General features: G+C 34.3%; 1 protein-coding gene across 1 annotated transcript; it reads right to left on the bottom strand.

The window, feature by feature from the left end:
* Positions 1-7,834: 7,834 nt before the first annotated feature.
* LOC132560547 (uncharacterized) lies at positions 7,835-8,887 on the bottom strand. Its single transcript, XM_060225213.1, has one exon. It carries the CDS (start codon positions 8,847-8,849, stop codon positions 8,049-8,051), a length of 801 nt encoding a protein of 266 aa, XP_060081196.1. The 5' UTR covers positions 8,850-8,887; the 3' UTR covers positions 7,835-8,048.
* Positions 8,888-22,390: the final 13,503 nt, after the last annotated feature.

Raw genomic sequence — 22,390 nt, forward strand, 5'->3', positions numbered from 1 at the left:
TACACAAACCCTAACACACACTTACACAGACCATAACATACACACTTTCACACACCCTTACACACACCTTAACATACACACTCTTACACACACCCTTACACACACACTAACACACACAGACACACGCACACAGAGGGCATTCTGTCGCTCCGACTTAGCTGACCTTCCTTATGCCTCCTCAGTGACAATGCCTCACCTTTTGGCCTTTAGAAGAGAGTTCAACAATGTGAGAAAGGCTTTGGGTTTTGCCTCCTGGCTGAGACAAGAGGACCATAAACACTCAGGTACACTTTAAAGGTCATCAGACTATAACTAATTATAAGTATATGATACACTGGTAACAGCAGCAGTAACAATTAACCGAAATTCAGAACATTTTATCAGTACGGAAAATAACACTCTTTATTTCAGTTTTTCAACATTACCATAAGATTGCAGCCCAGTGGCATCTAAAATGATATTAGTAATGTCTGTTAAACACTTAGCAATAGTGTCCTGGTACGACTGGTTTGCCTATTGTCAGTATATTTGTAAACGGGAGGGGTGTTCAGCTTGGGTCATTCGGTAGTGTGCTACAGTGTGTAGTACTATAAAGGCTTCTCTTTGAAAGTATCACAAGGAGGCTTACATAATACAAACACGGCATGCAAAACATACACTCACCTCGCATAGTATTTATGTTATTGTTGACAAAAACAATGTTAAACAGAAAACCAACAGGTCAATTCAAGCATAATTCAAACTAAGAGTCCACGAAACTGACAACGAATATGTAGTAGCAATGTAAGATATCTATATAGACACCATTGAAAAAAGTGCAACAAGAAAAAAACCAAGAGTGTTTATTTCACATGCGACATCCTCCAGGTAACCTAGTAACGTCATAGATAAGCAACCAATGGGAATTAAACGCATCTATTTGTTTTACTGCAACTGGTGCTGCCGTTGTCGGAATACACCTGCCACATATATTTTATATTTTTGTTGTAGTTGGCAGTGATAGAAATCAGCTGTAGATGTAAAGGAAATGGTCTCAAGCAATTCTTATGAATTGTGAATTTGACTTCTAAATTGTGGGTATTTGTGTCTGTTGTCAACATCATGCATTAAAATCGTGATAGTGGGAACATGCCCATGTACATCGAATCAACTGCGACATGTAAACACCACAGCTTGGGAATGAAGTGGTATTGTAAACCTTCATATGAAGCTTTAGAAAGATCCAATGCTAAAATCAAGCAGGTACATCTAGGGACTATGAATACCTTTATCTGAAATGTCCAGGAAGATTCATCCGATATATACAAGCGGAAAAAAGAAACGCGAGTTCAGTTTTGCTATCAACTTGAAAACCATACCAAATCCAAGTTTTGAACAGCACACATCCAGTGCACATTTCGTTCCAAGGCGATTAAAAAGCAGCATGCCGCGAATGTCCGAAGTTGATAGGGGTAGGGCTATTGCCCGAATTCTACAGGGCCAATCGCAACGTCTCGTCGCCCAGCAATTTGGAATCCATGAGTCAACGATAGCTCAATTAGTTGGGCGTCTCAGGGCCTCGGGAAGATTAGCTGACCGTCCCAGGAACGGACGTCCATGTGTTACGACGCCACGTCAAGATCAGGGCATACGTCTCTCACACCCGCGTAACCGATTTCAGACAGCGACGGAGACGGCAAGTCATATTGTAGGCACTCATGGTCGCCGTGTGTGTCCAAGAACAGTTAGAAATCGGTTGCTGGAGTTCAATTCAAGGCCACGTCGAATGCAATGGCTGCGTGCACATGCACAAAATCGGTTTCGCTTGGCCCGCTGGGGACGTGTGTTATTCACGGATGAGTCTCGGTTCACGTTGTACAGGTCAGATGGACGAAAACGTTGCTATCGACGTCGCGGTGAGCGATATTTTGACGCATGCGTTAAAGAAAACGACATATTCGGGGGAGGGTCTGTTATGGTTTAGGCGGGGATTTCTCATGACGTGAAAACACTTCTCGTGATCCTCCAAGGCAATCTTACAGCCGTCCGATATTGGGATCAGGTCCTCATTCCTCATGGCCTTCCATTAATCCAAGCGCGAAACCTTACGTTGCAGCAGGATAATGTGTGGCCGCACGTTGCTAGGGTGTGTCGTAACTTCCTCAACCAAAATAATGTCCCAGAACCTAGTAGTGGGCACCCTACAGTCCAGATCTGTCCCCGGTCGAGCATTTGTGGGACGAGCTGGACAGGAGGCTCAGGAAGCGCGTCAGCGTCCCAAACAACTTCGCTCAGCTCACACAGGCCCTTCTTCAGGAGTGGAATAACATCCCACAAAGTACCATAAACAATTTGATGGGGTCAATGGTAAGGAGAGTTAGAGCAGCGACTGCAGCTCGAGGTGGGCACATCCGCTATTGATTTTGATCAGGAAATGACGTAGGGTATCCACATTTAAACGCTATCCATGCCAATGCCGTCTGTGTTAAGACAACAGAACTTATCAAATTTTAATCAGTAATGAGGAATTAATATAAACATCTTAACAATGATATGATCATCCATAAAACATTTGAAATATTTACCACCGGACCGTGTTGAACGCCTGTCAGCCATTTGATTTTTCTGATTAGTGTCAACATCAAACGGATTCAGATATGGACCATAAGGACTTCACTAGTGAAATCTGAGAAAGATTCACCTCTATACTAATAAAGACATTTGTCACGATAGACCGAGTCAGCCAAGTAATCAGTTTGTAGAATTTCACAGCACAAGACTATAATAAATTTAATAAAATAACAATTACTAGAAAATACTGTACAGAATTCCATATAGGTTGAAATGGTTGTTATGGAGCTCCAACATTAGATATAACCTACCTCGCCTACTGTAAATCTATCTAACACAGATGATAATAAAGACGTACTAATCCACAATATCAATATCATACCAACGAGATAGAATTGAAAATTCAACACTATCAAACTGGCTTAACTATTCATCCATATAATATTAGAGTGACACAGTTCCGCTGGTGTAAATTAATGTGTGCATAATACACAAGTACAGTTTACAAACTAACAGTAGTTAAATGTGTCACTCCGCGCACAGAATACCATCGTCTCTTTCACCATAAATGGATCAGTGGAAAGGAGATTTATCATAAGGCCACGACGAACAGCAGAGGAGTCATGGCATCCATCATCACCACTGATAGTTGGACGTTGTCCCAGCACTTATATTGTATCGCATGGTTGTACCAATAATAGTTGTACCAATTGGTCGTTGAACCAATAACGTTGTACCATAATAGTTGTGGCAAAAGTAGAATTCCAGTCGCCACGTGTACTTGTTTACAGTTCACGTGTGTCACGTGCGTCGCTGCTTAGTCTGCACGACTGCCTTCCACACACCCAATATTGAACTGTAATTAACAAAATACTACGTCTCACTACTCTGGGCTATACTTTTAAGCGCAATATTACAATACTGCAAATAAAACGATTAATGTTATTTTATGTAACAGTCACCACTGGGGAGTCTTCCTAGCCCTGCTCTAGAATATCATTATGAATCCCCTCCTAGCTTCAGATAGGATAAATGTCCTTACTTTAAATCACTCGAACTCCAAACACATATATACCTCACACTGTTCTATTTATACATAGACTTACACAAGTAACTGTCTAGCTATCCCTAGATTTACACAAGTCACTATGTTACAAATTGAAATAGCAATCTTTTATTGCCTAAATTCGGGAAGACTTCCTGTCACTTCATTTGTTGTTGTTTTTTTTCTGTTCAGTTTCAAAATATAACATGCACTATAAGGGACCAAGTAAAACATACAAATGGAATATTAAACAAAATCCATCTAGATGCTATCTAAAAGGTAAGTTGCAAGAATTTATGGTCAGAAATGTTACTTTGGGTTTTCATTACTCACTTTTCGTATACATTTCCGGAACTAATTTTAAATTACATGATCTCTATAGTGGAAAACCTTCGCATCTTATCCTGAATGGGATTATCTGGAAGTAAATCTACACTGATGTTTTGTGGTATAGTGGAAATGAAGACATCCGGTGGAGACTAGCCTAAACTGATGTTTTGTGGTATAGTGGAAATGAAGAAATCCAGTTCTTGTTGAAAGTATTTTTATTGTCTACATAAATTTATATACAATATACATGTGAACTACATACAATAACCATCTTTTACCATATCAAAGTTCAGATGTAGAGATGTTCTTGCTAATTTGTGACCGGGCGTCCTGCCTCTCTCCTACCTGGCCTGAAAACATAGATTATTCATGTTAGATATGTGAAATCTATTTATGATTGGCAAAGATGTACACTTTGATAAATGACAAAAATCAATTTAATAGTAAGACGAGACAATACTTGAACAAAAGGAATGACTTAAGAGGAATTCACTTCTGTGAACATTTGAAGCTTTACATTTGTAAGTAAACAGGATAAAAAGCAATCATTTGAGTTAGGTATATTTCAATAATAAAGAAATGTTTTCATTGGGCTGTGTTACAAGAACTTAATGAAAAATGTATGAATATACTTAGTTACGACGTACCAACGTCTGTTATACTAAGCCATGACGTCACGCTCACTATAAGGCTATCTCAACGACTGATGAGATCATGAAATAAAATCTGAAAGTTCCTGAAAATTAAGTTATTGATGTATAAATGTTTCATCCGAATATAAGTATGTAACAGTGTTTTAAGTAAATATGTCTTATGTACAGGCTGACATAAAATGGTAGAATGTAAACATTTAAATCCCCGTGTAATTTCACGTGGGTGAAACTCTCCATATAATGTGTAAATTTTAATTATTTGTGAACATGCTTAAAAACGTAATTTATTTGGAACCTTCTAAATATGATCATGTATAAAACAACATAATTTTCAATATTTTAAGATAATGCTTCGTAAATATACCATTAGATAATTGAGATCTGGTAAAACTAGTAATTCAGAATTTTTTTGTTAAATCTTAAAGTTGAATTATTATCATCACCCGGTTAAAAAATGGTTACTTATTAATAATGAACATAAATGCATACATATACTTTCCGGTTTATCTGTGATATAAGTTTCTATTATAAATTCAAATTATTTGACATTAATGTCAGTATTATCTATAAGAAAGAGTTATGAATTGTGGATGTAATGCATGTTAATTGAATAATACTTTAAAAATATCATTCGAAGAAAACACTGTATATACGTACTATTTCTGGACAAAAATGCATTATACATGTAACAATAGATGATTGGAAATACATATTTAACTCTGTATAAGTTTTTTTCCCTTTTTAATAACAATAGATATATACATGTATAGAATCCTCTGATATGCAAACATGTATTCAAAATTTAACAGTAGAGAATACAGAAGTGATAACATCAGATGATTTCTCAAATGCAAAGGTAAAATTAGAGATATGTTCAAAAATAATTAGACATCAATTAATGATGAAATACGTTACCATGAACCTAAATATAAAAAAAAACAGTGCAATTTTAAGAATTCAAAATGTCCATTCCAGGTGTCCGATATCCAATGGAAATGTCATAAGATGGTAATTCCATAAAACAGCTAACAAGTCTACTGTGTGATTACAATTATAACAAAGGATGAAAGATAATGAAAGGCCCGAATCTGACGTACTGCCGTCTTTTCTGTCAGAGTTGATTCCTCGCACACTATAAGGCTGGAGATAGATAATGACTAATAATGTTCACTAGAGTTCCTTGTAAATGAATATGTTGATGCTTCAGACGAAAGAAAGGATTGTAGATTGTTCCTTGCATTATAACTACTTCGTGTCTAATTTCCATTCATCAGCGTGTTGTAAATGTGATGGATACATAGCATATGATAGAGTATTAGTAAATAAAAATGTTCCATGTTGTAATGTAAGGTGGATATCTGCGTCGATGAAAAGTATGATGAATAATAAAGACACAGTATCATTCATAATCACTCTTTAAAGGGTACTTCGTCAGACAAATCACATGACATAATGGTCATAAGTTGGTGTTTTTGCTGTGGCTCGTTGATTGTATAGTGGTGGAAGATCCTTCGTCGTTCACCGGCAGTTTGAGTCACGGCGCCAGATATGATGAAAACATGTTGAATGTAAGGATGTAGATGTCGTAGAGTTGATAATGAAGAAGTCCAGTTCGTGTTGGACGTATTTTAATTGTCTGCATGAATTTATGTACAATGACAAAGTGTAATTTTGGTGTGTAAAACAAAGAATCTAAACTTCAAGAGAACGAATAGGTTGGACGTTGAGTCAAAGTACAAACAAAACATAAACTACTGTCATAAAATACGAAGTAAGGTTGTGAAATACATATGTGTCAGAAGGGAGATAACTGAAGTATACGAGGATAGGTTGTGAAATACATATGTGTCAGAAGGAGATAACTTAAGTATACGTGGATACCTGTTGACGACAGGATTTACAGTCAGACACCTTAGATAATTAACGAATGAACAGTGACAACGTATATCTTAACATTGTACATATATATATAAATGCACGGCGACAAATCCTTTTCCGGCGCAATATTCTTGAAAAGGCTTATTACATTTTGTCAACCAACAATTTTAATGGTGTTTTAGGAATGGCGTTTTACCTAGTACAACAAGGAAGGAATTTCCACCCAGTGCATATCTAAGGTAAGACATATCGTTGGAGCATTTTTGTGTTCGTTCAAACATGTATAAAGGAGTATGTATGATTTGGGTCAAATTTGGCCCCCTCTTCAAATTTGATGAAATACCTATATTGAGTAAGGATAGTAACGTAATTAATGAATTGGGGGATTTTAGCATGTTTTCTTTCTCGGCGCATGCGTAGCGGCACTTCAAATATAGGTGTCACACCAGTATTTTTTAAGAGAAAAATGACACAAAGCATTACAAAAAGATTCTGTAACTTTTAATTATCATACAAATATGCTGCTTAATATTGATGTAATTAAATCACTTATGGAAGTTATCAACTAATGGCTTTTGCTAGCAAAGGCTTAAATTAAACTTTTAATATATTTACATTTGGTACCTTAGCAACGAATTATATCACATAGCAACGGCATGGCTATAAGATTTATTACTGGTAACAACATTTTCTATTGTCCGAACTTGTGAAATGAAAACAAATCATAGCATATGTGACATAATTATATGGACTAATTTTTTTTTTACAAAGGTATTATAATGCAAACATTTGGGAAGTGACAATAATTTCCCTAGCAACAGAATGTGTCGCATAGCAACAACAATACCTTATATTGATAACAACATTTTCTTTCCAGTTTCAAGATTTTTCTTCTGCTGTACTTAATGAAAACAAAATATTTTTCATGTTTTCAGTAGCTAAACTTTCTAATAAAGGTATCACAATATAGATATTAGAGTATTGATCAAAGTTGGTGCCCTAGCAAAGTATTCTTACACATGGCAAGAATATGACCTAAACTGTTATTTTTTTTTATATTGTTGCACTGTTTTTTTATTGTACGTTATTTAATGAAAACAGATCATTATCACTTTACATGGACTAACCTTTTCTTATGAAATATGTATAATATAAACATTTTGATACAGATCAAAGTTAGTACCCTAGCAACAGAGTCTATCACATAGCATACCTGTAATTGTTAACATATTCTTTTCTGTTACAATATTTTTCCACTTGTTACTTGTTGAAAGCGAAACACTTATCACATCATTTCATTGGTAAAACATTTTTGTTAGAAAGGTATACTAGTGTACACAATATAAAAAAATGATTATTAATCAAAGTGTGCAACAAAGTCTATCACATAGCAAGAACATCACCTGAAGCTGTTATCGGTTTCTATTTTGCTTCATACTTCTGCACTGGTGCTTTTGAAAGCAAAGCATATTCGAAGCATATAATCAATGTATAACCTTTGGTTTTGTTCACAGAATTTAACAAACATGAAAATGAACAAGTGATAAGCGACTTCAAATTATATCTACTTTAAATACATATAGTGTTACAGTTTATTCCTCTGGATACTCCTCATCCGTGTCGGAATCTGTTGTTGGAATGTCAGCTGCATCAGCCAAAGACTTTGTCGAAATAGTCACTGCCCCAGATGATTTGCCTTGGAAGCGTTCATATCCTAGAAACCACAATGCACTTGCAATGTGGGCACAGCAACCGACCACTCTTGAGCCTACTTTACAAGTGCAGTACCAACCTTTGATGGGATCATCAGAGAGTGAGTCATACTCAATCCACAAAGAATGTGCTCTGCTGTTACAGTGTCGAGACTGTATTTTTAACTTGAACAGATTAGGGTTTTCTGAGAAGACCAGCAACTCATACAGTCCATCTTCAACACAGTGCTCCTTTGTATAACTTGGAGCCTGTTTAAGCTGATAAACTCCCATGGTGATGTTTCGTAAGTCATCCATGGAAAGTTTAGGGAAGTCCATCAAGTCTTCTGCTTCCAGCTTTTGATAAACAGTTCTCTTATTTAGTAAGTTGTTGCTTTCCAAAAATGCCTTCACTGTATTTGGTTCCTTGGACTTTGCAAGCATTGCCCTGCAATGTGCTTCTGATGTTGCGTCAGTTTTCACAAGTGGTTCTTTAAACCTGTTGATAAGAGCACAGATGATTCTCACAAAGTCACCAATAGAAGGGATCAGGGTATTTGGAACAACTTTGTCAAACAGTTTCCATTGTTTTATCCTGCCATTCACGCTTTCTACCACCCATCTGACTTTTGTGACTAAACGTGAAAGGTTCGCCTCTTCGGTGCTGTGCTGCTTGCAGCCTTTCTGAAGATAGAAGGGCATTTTCACATCGAAACCTCGGTCTTCTAAAAACCTCACAGCGTCCCTACACCCCCTGTCTACAATGAATATGTCGCCGGGTTTGAACCACTTGCTAGCTTCCTCATTTGCCTTAAGCATGTGTTTTGTAATGGAGGCATCGTTGTTTGAGCCATCAGCCAGGTAAGGTCCGAGCACATCCAGAATGTAGCCATCTGTTCCTACAAGCATCAGTGGTCTGTTCTTCTGCATAGAATAGGACCTCCTTTGGAATTTGTAGTCTGCACTCTTCTGGATGTAAACATAGGTGCAATCAGCAACAACAATAGCCTCGTTTTCGCCTGGTTGGAACAATGATTTTGCTATATTTGTAGTGTGGTTTTGAAAAAGTCTCCATGAGCAAGGTTATCTGGTACAAAATCTTCCACTAAGGCATTCCTTGTGCTGTTCACTATGCGCTGGATTTGTGAATATGTTAAATGAAATAACACACCAATTAACTTGTTGGACAATCCACTACGTAATTTGAAGAGAAACACAGCTTGACATGTCCGGATTGACCTAACTGCTGAATTATTAAGTGATGTCAAATGAGTGACAATTTCGTCAAACTGCTGTTTGGTAAATCCTGTCAATGTTACATAATCTTCATTGGTTAAAAATGATGGCACATCGAAATTCAAATGTCCAGAATGTGTAGACAGCATCCTTTGAACTCCGGAGAGAAAACCTGTAATATCACTTCTTGAAAACCAGTCATTTGATTTCTTGGTTCCAAGTAATGCCAACGCATTTTCATTCAGATAATTGTTCTCAATATGGCTCTCACAACATCTACTATGGGGGTGTATGAATATACCACATACTATGAAGGCCTGAGTAGATCCTTGTTGTGGGATGTTGGTTAAATGATTTCTTTGGTTTGCATCTTTATGACATACAATACATGATTTATGAGATTTTGATGTTGCGGGAAGGTTCAAATTAATAGTTTTAGGACTCGACAGTGTCTTTTTCTTTGGCGGCTGAGAAATGTACTCGTCATCATTAGTATTTACAGGTGTCTGGTGAAATATTGGAAGACTCCTATACACTCATGCCGTACATGTCCCGCATATCATGTCATTGCTACTCACGTCCCTGCCAACACATCGCTCCACATATCTTTTAAAGGCCACGCCATTTGGGATATGCCTTCTGGAATTTGGTTTACATCTTTTGAAGCACAAGCAACATGGGATGTCTTTTGGCATCTGGAAAGAAATATTTGATAAGTATATTAATACTTTATACCAACCATATGAATCACGGTAACGTAGAAAAGTATAAAAAGAATATGTAAACATAAAAGTGACAACTTTTTATGTGGAACTCAAAAGAATGTGTGTTCTATACATTGTATAAGAAATAAAAAGTTGTAAACATAGATATTATATTCATATTTAAATTACATAACATATTTTTGTCATAATTGATCAATAATTACACATTATTTAGTGAATATGTTGTTAAGTTTTTTACAATGAAATTAAGAAAAAATAATAAAAAGGAACAGGCACCAGCACAACTGTAACTCACACAAATGTCGATAAATGTTTGTGAAATATGGATTGTCAACAAGATTTGAACTCACAGTTTAATTAATATTACAAATGTTATTTTCTTAATGTGAAAAAATAAAATGTTGCTAAGCACTTTCAAGAACAGACTACATGGTTGCATTTTAAATTAAATTAAGAATAGGTATCTTTTTTATTTGAAATCAAAATAAATAAACAATAGTTGTCAACAGGATTTGAAGTCAGAGCTTAATTAATTACACAAATAATTTTGATTAATGTTAAAAATAATAATGTGTTGCAAAGTTCTCGCTAGAAAATATGTATTATAGTTTTGTATCTTAAATTGAATATAAAAAAAAAATAAAAAATAAAAAAAATAAAATCAATGGTCATCAGGATTGGAACCCATAATTGCGGTGCTTATGCTCCTGAGCCAACCCTCATACCACTACACCACATGCAAAAAGGAAGTTATTGTCATCAATACGTTTGTGGCAGAATATCTCGCTTTTCGTTTTACATTTTGAATTTTAATGGTTTCAAAATGTCCCGATAGCAGGCTATTGTTGTGTATTGTTGTACCACCAATCATATACGATGCGCTTCCTGCTGGGTCTGTAAAGAACTCAATAATTTCTTCAGGATTGGCACCTGCTCCTGAGTTATAATGACGCAAAAGGTCTAGATACAGTATCTTGTTAAGCACCTAACATCAGCTTCTCCTTGACACCCTATATCATCGCCAACGGCATATTGTGTAAACAAATTTTAAATGTTATCCTATCAATATTTACATGTTTGTCTACCGTTCTTCTCTGCACGTTTGACTGAGCATGAATACATTCATCATCCGCTTCACTGTTTAAAAGAATCTATTTCAACTTCTGCTAGTTTCTCTGACAACTGTACATATAGTTCTATATTTTCAGTCACCCATTAGTCTACTTTCATTCCTTCATCGGTAGTACAACATTAATCTCTCCTTACATTGGTGTACTCTGTCATTTTTCTTGCTGTAATTGGCAAATCGTATCACATTATTAAATTCGATTTTTCCACTTACAGATTTTTTTCCAACAGAAGGTTGACGTCATGATCTATGTCTATATTCTGTTAGTTCCTTTTTATTCACTTATTTTTTTTCTCGGGTGTAAGATCAAGTCTACCAGACAGATATATTCCTAATGAGGACGTCTTGTTATGAACCGAACGATCACATTATCACACGTAATGTCTTCATAACCATCACCGCGTTGTTTTATTACCTTATCAACTTTGGGAATAAATATAAAACAGAAGTTAGTAGAAGACATAACGGGAAGAATAAAGATAAAGAATAGACTAGAATATCACTTATTGATATGATAAGTTTATATATTGATGTTAGTATTAAGCACAACGTTAAAAACTTAACAGACTAATGAAAAAGCTGAAGACAATGTCCAATATCTGCTTCCCTTATTTAATTCCATTCATCATATTTGCTTTGGTGTGGGGTCAGGGGAGTGGGATGGAGAGTGATGGGGCTCATATTGAATTAAACATTAATATAGGGGATGTTTTCAATACACTTATACCACGACAAGGTACATTCTACGAAGAAATAATAAAATATTCTATAATGATCAGCGGAAAATTTCATTTCAGCAATCAGAAAGATTGTTAAAAAATATTTTCCTACGGTTGTCCTTAACCAACTTGAATGCAGTGTATTTTTATTTGCTCCGGTCTACTGAGCCTATGGAAATGTCGTATGTCACATAGAGTATCAAATTACGTTATACACCTTCCACATTTACTAATTATTGCCTCACAATGTACCTCTTATGTTAACGTCTTTAGGGTGGTGCATCGGAATGTAAATAGATGTTACCTGTGCGTCACATAATTTTCACACACACAGGTAGGGTACATATGTGTATTTTAGCTACGTCGTCAAGTGGTTAGTGCCCTTGGATTGCAATGTTGACGTGAGATTATGTGAATACATTTTACAGAACTTAAATGGTTATAACAAAATTTGTTCCGTATAATTTTGCTTTCTTAAAAAATATATTAATATCAATTCATGCAAAAAACGTTTTGTAGATGTATTGTACATATACTATCTACCATAAAGTCGCACTATTTTCTGTTGCTATTTATTAAATTTTGCCCTGATGGATTAATATCATTCATGTACATATAAAGTAAAAACTGCCGTATTGGTTCAGTGCAAATATTTGCCATCAGCTGATTTTATTCGACGTTAAAGAATGTTGAGGTAAATATAGTTACCGGTATGCCTATCATTAAGGGGAAAAAAATCGTCACCTCGTAAACCGTCGGATAAATCTCTGATAGAATTTATCTATCACCATTCAATGTTTTAGCTCCTGAACGTTTGCAGAATTTTGACGTCCTCCCACTAGCTGTCAACTAATGAACAATCTAACACCTGAACTTATTGAATCTTCTTTTGACTTCAATATCAGTAGAACGGACGAGATAACGCTATGATATATTCTAATGATACACGACAGGTTATGAACAGAAAGATTTCGAGTGTTACTTTTTACAGGACATCTGAGCCTGTACTTAACATAGCTGCATATTAATTCGATTAGCTTTCAAACCCATCTAGTCATTCCTTTATGCCTCACACTGATGGTTTTACAAGCGAGTGAAATATTACCAGCAATTAACGTATACTGTTAACAATGTTCAATCTTTCGAGTTGGGATGGGGAGGAGAGAGAGAGAGAGAGAGAGAGAGAGAGAGAGAGAGAGAGAGAGAGAGAGAGAGAGAGAGAGAGAGAGAGAGAGAGAGAGAGAGAGAGAGAGAGAGAATAAAGACCAAACAAAATGTTCTTTTGAGATCTCTTGTTTTTACAATTAAAAAAGGCAACGAAGAATCAGGTTATATGCAATGTACGGGGAAAGTAGTGCTGTTATAAGCGGTATTAATGTTGCCCTTGTAACAACGTTATGTAGTATGTGCTGTCCTAACATAACCGTAATTCACAGTTAGATAACAAAATAACAAAGGCTTTCGTAGACTATATACAGTTCACTTTATTTTTAGGCAAAAAACCATAAACATCCTTGACCAATCAACCTCAAACTGACGACGATGACAATTGCAAGAATGCGATAACACGCTGTGTCTGACTCCGAAGACACAAGGACAAGGTTTGTAAGAAGCGACTTAATATGAAGTATTGTCTTTTCTCTTCTTTCTAAAAGCATCAGTTTACCACAGTAATCATATTAATTTGAATATATCATAACAGGCATAAATAACACACATGAGTCTACATTCAACGAAATAGCTCGTGTCTAATAAACATAAGATATTTTGCATAAAAAAGTAAAAAAAAAAAGAATCATTCATGTTCACCGAAGTGGCAACAGAAGGAATTTCAAAAGGGAATGATTATATATGTTCCTTTCATTTGGTTATTTGTTCCTAAATCTGGCTTCCATAAAAATGTATATAGTTGTGAAGACTCAATCGTATACCTGTGATATGAGTATACTCTTGTTAAGACTCAATGTTGTACCTCGGATATGAGTATAATTTTGTTAAGACTAAATCGTGTACCTCTGATATGAGCATACTCTTGTTAAGACTCAATCGTGTACCTCTAATATGAGCATACGTTTACCTTGATATAAGTATACTCTTGTTAAGTATATTGTTTACCTCTGATATGAGTATACTCTTGTTAAGACTATATTGTGTACCTCTGATATGAGTATACTCTCGTTAAGACCCAATCGTGTACCTTTGATATGAATATACTCTGTTTAAGACTCAATCGTGTTCCTCTGATATGAGTATAATTTTTGTAAGACATTATCGTGTACTTCTGATATGGGTATTAGACTTACGTTGAAAATGTAACGGATGTATTTAATTTACCAAAATACTTAAACATTGTAATTTTTTTTTCTATATTGATTAAAATAAACCAACGTCAAAAGGTTTAAAACAGAGGACATATGAATAGACGAAGTTTTATAAGGGAATTTCTACAAGATATACACAAAGAAAATATCACCTTTATATGCAATTTTAGAGATGGAACATCACGTTGAAGTACTCGTCCGTGATGCCAAGTTCTTAAATTCAAAGTGATTTATCGTTTAAATTAAAACCATTTACATTGAGTACGAGATGAAATATCAATTCTAAATCCGAGAAGAAAAGCTACAGACTAATTATACTGAAGTGCTCTCTTCGCGTGTCCTGAAGCACAGTAGGGACAGATAACACATTTCTTTTTGACAATTACTCAGGAGAAAAAGTAAGGTATTTGTGATGTGTCAGATGACTTGAAACAAAATTTTATCGAATGTGCACATGGCAAAGATGGGAATTTAATGGGCAGAAATATTTTAAGACAGGTGCTTGTTTTAGAAATGTACTGACAGTCAACTTAGATATACAAGATGGACCGATAAATTGGGCTGGAGTTGTCACTCGCCACTTCACTTCACCAGTAGTGGAAAACTGAAAATAATGTGGATGGAATATCAGTGTGGAAATTGGGTATTGATTGAGAAAGAATAGTAAGCAACTTTACAACCAACTGAATCTTAAAGACTTGACTCCAATAACACGTATTATAAAACAATTCTTATATAGAAAGTACAAAAATGAAACACAACAACGTGACCAGTTTCACTTTCAATTGGCTTGTGCAAAAACAGTACACAGATGCAAAGATGTATGTAATAATATACCCATCTCACTTCTATCTTTCTTGTCATTTCGGTATGGTTTCACTGAAAAGAAAATGTCCTTCATGTATTTCCTTCTTATAGTAATACTGTGCACTGACGATCAGAACTTTATTATCTGCTGTCAATATATGAAACAATCCTATACGAACGGTAGGAAGGAAATCTGAAATTTAGTAGACGTGTTTTTTACAGATTTATAAAAGACTATGCACTTTAATCAAACATGACTCTATATGTAAAGATCTTTACAGTCATTGCTATCGACCAGATATCTATTTTTTCCGTCCACTTCTTTACCTTCCAACATCAGACATGCGCATACAAGGGGATACTTTTATCTTCTTAAAAGCTGACAATACAGACACCTGATTCTAAGAACATGCTATTGTAATTAAGATATTAATACCAACTCCGAGAACATCCTGTGCTTTAACATTAAAATCTGACTTTGCAGAGAAATATATGTAAGGACATCTTCTGATTTAACATAAAAACCTGACTTTATAGATACATGACTTTAATGAAACGCTGTGGTAATTAAAACATTATAACCTTATCTTACTGACACCTGATTGTATGGTCATCCTCTGAAATAAGTTTAAAACTTGACTTTGCTGACACCTTACTCTAAGGGCACACTGTGTTATTTAGAGTAAAAAATCCCGAAGTTACTGACACCTGTTGTACGAGTGATACAAATCCACCAGGGGGATAATTAATTGATAGCAAAATAAAGTAATGCTACTTTATGGGGATAGTATATATACAATACATCTACGAATCTTCTTTTGAATGAATTGATATTAATCTATTTTTTAAGAAAGCAAAATTATACGGAACAAATTTTGTTATAACCATTTAAGTTCTGCAAAAATATATTCACATAATCTCACGTCAACATTGCAATCCAAGGGCACTAACCCCTTAATGACTTAGCTAAAATACACATATGTTCCTAACCTGTGTGTGTGAAAATTGTGTGACGTACAGGTAACATTTATTTACATTCCGATGAACCACCGTAAAGACGTTAGCATAATAGGTGTATTGAGAGGCAATTATTGGGTTATGTGTAAGGGGTATTACGCAGTTTGATACTCTATGTGAGATACGGCATTTCTTTGGGATCAGTAGAACGGACCAGATAGCACTATGATATATTCTAATGATACACGACGGGTTATTATCGGAAAGATTGCGAGTGTTCCTTATTGCAGGACATCTGAAATTGTACCAAAGATTAATGAAATATTACCAGTAAGTGACGTATACTTTGAACATTGTAAGAGTGTTCAACCTTTCGTGGTAACCACTCATTAAATTATTGATATGGTGACTGTTACTTTATAAACACCACAACGAATTGATTACCGTAACGTTTCATAATACGAGATTGTGAAATTCTGTTATTGGAGTTTTATAAATATGTAGTATTATTTACATATGTTTTTTCATATATGAAAAATCAGGCTTCGTTATGCAGGCTACGGATTTAGGTATACCTATGTGTCGTTTCTGCCTTCATCAATTCAGAAATACCTTAAATACCAGAAATACGGAAATATATAAAATACCAGAACTATCTGAAATACCAGAACTAACTAAAATACCAGAACTATCTGAAATACCAGACATATTTGAAATACCAGAACTATCTGAAATACCAGACATATTTGAAATACCAGAACTATCTGAAATATCACATCGAATGTCAACTAGACTGATACTTCATTTGACAACGCTTTTTTACGCTTAGAGATGATTTCATGCTTAAATTATTAGAAAACAAATTAAAACCAATATACAATTAACACAAGGCTGCCAATAGTTTTGTCAGGATTTCAGGAATCTACACCATTTGATTCACCAAAAGTCATGTATTGATTTTAACAAAGACTTATGTGACATTAAGGGCCAAGTTTTTTTTTTCAAATTTTCATTGACATTAATACTGGGAACTTTCAGCACAATTTTAATGTTCAAAACAACTTTGTTTATAAGAAACCGATTAAATATCTAAACAGAAATGACCACAGTGACATTAAATATGGCTCAAGGCAATTTCTCTTCGTAATTGTTTCTGAATTTAATAACAAGTAGCTCACCTTTGGGATAATGAGAAGAAACCGTTTAAATGTTTCATCTTAGTATCAAGTTATCTAAATTTATCCTTAGGAAACAACCAGCCACATACCATGATGATATGCCTTCTACTTGGCGTTAAAATGTATAAAATCAACGTTTTTGACCGTCTTGGTAATTTAATTTCGCAAACTTTTTAAAGTAATGCTAATTGGAAAACAGCAGAAAATAACAAACACAGTGATACCTAGATGACGTCTACCATTTTCTTATTTTTTTAAATTTCTGTTTATTCAGTGATTAATATGCCCTTATCAGAAACGATAATGATTGGGATATAGTTGCACATTATTATCTCACCATTATTAAAAAAAAATGGCCGACGGGCTTTCATCTGGCGTTTTATTGAAATTCATAGCATGTATTTTTTACCCATGTTTGCCTTCCCTGTATTTACTGATTTTTCCTTTGATTTTGGGACTGTTTATGAAATCAAAATGGCTGAGATGCGACCATCTTGAATTTGGACTATAAATGGATGATTTGAGGACAGAACAAAAAAGAAAAAAAGACGTTTGACAGACGGACACCTTGGACAAATCTTTGGATAATACTGGGTTAATCTTTCCCAGCCTACTGATGAGAGAGGCAAATGGCTGGCTGGTGTTCATCTTTTATTTCACAATTAAAGAGTATTATCACTGTTATTATCAATATTTCTTAAAAGGAATTTTGAAATTCAATATAGTTAAGAACAAGAATAGAGAGGGAAGATAAAGATTAAATTATGACGAAACACAGATAGGCACTGAGATTTCTCTGGGATCTCTTGTTTTTAACAATTCAAAAAGGCAAATAGGAATCAAGTTATATGCAATATACCGGGAAAGTAGTGCTGTTAAAAGCGGTGTTAATGCTGCCCCTGTAATAACGTTATGTAACATAACCGTAATTCACCGTTAGATAACAGAATAACAAAAAAAGGCTTTCGTAGAGTTTATACAGTTTACTTTATTTTTAGACAAAGAACCATAAACATCCCTGACCAATTAACCTCAAACTGACGACGATGACAACTACAAGAATGCGATAACACGCCGTGTCTGACTCCGAAGACCCAAGTACAAGGTCTGTAAGAAGGGACCTAATATGAAGTATTGTCTTTTCTCTTCTTTCTCAAAACATTAGTTTACAATCGATCAGTATACAACAGTAATTATATTAATTAGAAAATATCATCAAATGCATAAACCAAATGGATAAGTCTTAAGTCAACTAAATGGCTCAGGCCTCATAAACATCAGATCTACTACATACAAAAAGTAAAGGAAGGAATCATTCATGTTCACCGAAGTGGCAACAGAAGGAACTTTAAAAGGGAATGACATAGATGTCCTTTTCATTTGGTTATTTGCTCCAAATCTGGCTTCCTTAAATATGAAAATATATATAAAAAAACCATATTTATACCTCCATTACAGCATGTCTCCCTATTTACAATTTTGATATTCCCACACAGAATTCCATCAACAAGTTAATTTCATCATTGTTCTTCTCTAGAAGACCTCTTGCTTTTGTGATTTGTGATCCATTGAAAAACACCTTACATTTTGATTTTTTCCTCTATAAACTGACTGAACCTATGCTCATGCAAGAAACCCAGATATTTCACTGCATTATTGGCCTATTTTTTGTCATTTGCAAAAGATCATAATTGAATAATCATTGTATTTTTTGAGTCTAATGACTTTTCATATATTGTAAGAACCTCAAAAGAAAGTTAGTGTGTACGCGATCGGTGCCATTGGATATCCATGTCTAGCAGATCTTGATAATTCAAAATATAGTGAAGTGAACACATATAACACCCGTGAGCTTGGGGGGAGAAATGAGCCAAATAAATCCACTTATAAACCTCAAAATGACCACGATGACTACAACCAGAATAGGATAATACACTGCCTCCGCAGGCCTTAAAACAAAAAAAGACAATCATACTTATTTTTGATTGTTCACATTTTAGTATTTTCTTTTTTAACTTTATTTCTAGTACTAATTTTGGCAGAAAATTGAGGAGTCTATACTTTATCTTCTATTCCCGATTCGTCATCATCCATGTTTTGAGAAATGCAATCAATCAGTTATTTTCCCTAGTCTGGCCAGTTTTCTATAATATCCTTGCAAATTGATTTAGTTATTTGACAAAAACGACAAATTTGGTCAAATGATTAATTTTGACCCACGTTCAAGGTCACGCTGCAAAAGGTCAAGGGCACTGATATTATCACTGTAGAATGTTGGCATGAAGTGCTGTAAGACCTTTTAAATGTTATCCTTGAATCACCCTTAAGATCAATATGTCGAAATCCCCAAAGGAATTATTCTCAATAATATTAAGGCCAAGGTTATTAATATTATTAGCTCTGTAACATGATGAAATAAAAGACAACAGAGATAGTTCAAATTTGAATCCACTCTTGATAATAAACAAATGAAATAACATAGGCATTGATTATTTATCTGGCATCAATATTGCAGTAGGATCATAGGACAACTGTTCAATGATTTACATAATGAATATCGTTTTCTAATGATTTTCTGCATTTTTATATGAAATTTTAAATCTTTTATCTGTTTGATTAGGTCCAATTCCTGTTATTTACCATATTGCATTGTAATTTGTGACAATTCGATACAACAGTTTATCTGAAAGGTGTAGAGGTAAACATAAGATCACCAAAAATCATATATATTGATATATAACTTATAAATTAGTGAATGTTAAATCCAATTACCCAGAAGGAATGTGACTTCCCCAATTGTATTTAATACCATTATATCAACGTGTCGAAATTCTCATTACAGCAACGCTATTAACTAATCTATATAGAAAGCCAGCTAAACCATCACTTGATATGGCCTCTGGATCAAACAGAAAAAAAAGTAAGTAATTTGTGGATGTTTCTAGCAGTGAACAAATACTTTTAGACTGTTAGGTTACAATACTCTGATAATAAGGTTACAATACTCTGATAATAAGGTTACAAGAGAACGTTTCTGAGGTGACTTCTTCACATTGAGACTTGTCATTTGTCCGATTTGTCTAGATTTTCCAGTTAATTGGTTATCTTAGCATCCTTTACGGGTAGAACGCGATGTAAAATATGTCCAAGTTTGATATATCTAGTGTTGAGCTGGTTCTCCTGAGACATTGATGGCTTATTTGAAAATAAATAAAATTTACGTTCTTTCCTGGTTTCTAATCGGAGAAATAAAGCAAATTCTTGTAAATCCTACATCTTCTGTAGAATAATTGTGATTGGGTCCATATTGGGCCTGAAGCAGGCTTGTGAAAAGGGGGATCAGCTTTGTGTAAACTTTGAGTCCTTCTTCTGGGTCGGGAGAGGCGGGGACCGGTAGATCATATTAAAGGAAAAAAAATCCACCTGTAGGAAAAATTGGATTTTGCCCAGATTTGCCGTAACATCCTTCGTGGGAATGGATAAGGCGTTTATCAAAAAAAGTACGTCTCGGGATAATTCTAGATCGGGAGGGGAAACTACAGTAAGTTCTCTGAAATAATATTTGTTCTGTATGCAAAACGGAAATTTAGTCTTAAGCATTCTAGACTGAAGGATAATCATTAGTGAACAAACTGTGTGTTTCATTATTTAACAATTCAATGTATTGTCTGCTATACCATGTATATTATTTAATAACAGTTTATCTAAAAAAAATACATCATTGTCTGTAATAAATTGTTCAAATGAATAATGATTTTTATTTCTTAAATTAATTGCATGATACTTTCCTAACATTTGTTTATTGTTCAATAGTTGATTGTGATGTGTAATAATTTACTCCTACATATGATTAATACGTATAAATATATTGACTTCTTTCCCGCAATGAATGATCCTACCAACAGAACGTAAGTAGTCATTTTGTTATCATTGTTTTAAAGAATTTACTCTCCTTTCCTCCTTTTTCTATTTGATGACTATGATATAACAGTAACACATTCAAGATAATTTGATTACTCAGTGTATGAATTATATGTGTTATTGGAAGTTTGCATAATTTGCTCAGATAATAGGTACTCGGCATGTATATGAATATCATTGAATCATTTATATGCTGATATTATTTTGGAATTGATGATGACGTGATTTTATTGCAAATTGAGATTTTTGAAATGCTAATTTTGCATATTCAGACTTAGACTTAAATCAAACAAATTTCATTTCAATAATTTCAATTTGATATTAATTAAATTTGTATTATTAAACTATATATAATAGTATTAATCTATAACGTTTTCACATACCTTGGTTATTGCATTTTATATTAACTTGAAACATGACATGATAACAGTAATGCTATTGACAAAAAAACTTCTGATCAATGCTTCAGCTACATGTGTTAGTAATTGTACCGGCTACTCGTAGGGTACTTGCTTGTTTTTGATAATAAAACGGTGAAAATGGTCATGATGTTGAAATAGAAGTTAATGAACATTTTTATCTTAAATTAATTGACTTGATGAACTTTCCTAACGAATCCATGTTTATTGTTCAATAGTTGATTGTGATGTGTAATAATTTACTCCTACATATGATTAATACGTATAAATATGTTGATTTCTTTCCCGCAATGAATGATCCTACCAACAGATGGTAAGTAGTCATTTTGTTATCATTGTTTTTAAGAATTTACTCTCCTTTCCTTCTTTCTCAATTTGATGACTATGACATAACAGTAACACATTCAAGATAATTTGATTAATCAGTGTATGAATTATATGTGTTATTGGAAGTTTGCATAATTTGCTCAGATAATAGGTACTCGGCATGTATATGAATATCATTGAATCATTTATATGCTGATATTATTTTGGAATTGATGATGACGTGATTTTATTGCAAATTGAGATTTTTGAAATGCTAATTTTGCATATTCAGACTTAGACTTAAATCAAACAAATTTCATTTCAATAATTTCAATTTGATATTAATTAAATTTGTATTATTAAACTATATATAATAGTATTAATCTATAACGTTTTCACATACCTTGGTTATTGCATTTTATATTAACTTGAAACATGACATGATAACAGTAATGCTATTGACAAAAAAACTTCTGATCAATGCTTCAGCTACATGTGTTAGTAATTGTACCGGCTACTCGTAGG

This window comes from Ylistrum balloti, unplaced genomic scaffold, assembly GCF_031769215.1.
Source record: "Ylistrum balloti isolate Yb309-2 unplaced genomic scaffold, AGI_CSIRO_Ybal_v1 Utg371076, whole genome shotgun sequence".
Taxonomy (NCBI): Eukaryota; Metazoa; Mollusca; class Bivalvia; order Pectinida; family Pectinidae; genus Ylistrum; species Ylistrum balloti.

Excerpts from the sequence above, each read along its gene's own strand:
- LOC132560547 (XM_060225213.1), bottom strand. The coding sequence starts at position 8,849 with ATGCCCTTCTATCTTCAGAAAGGCTGCAAGCAGCACAGCACCGAAGAG.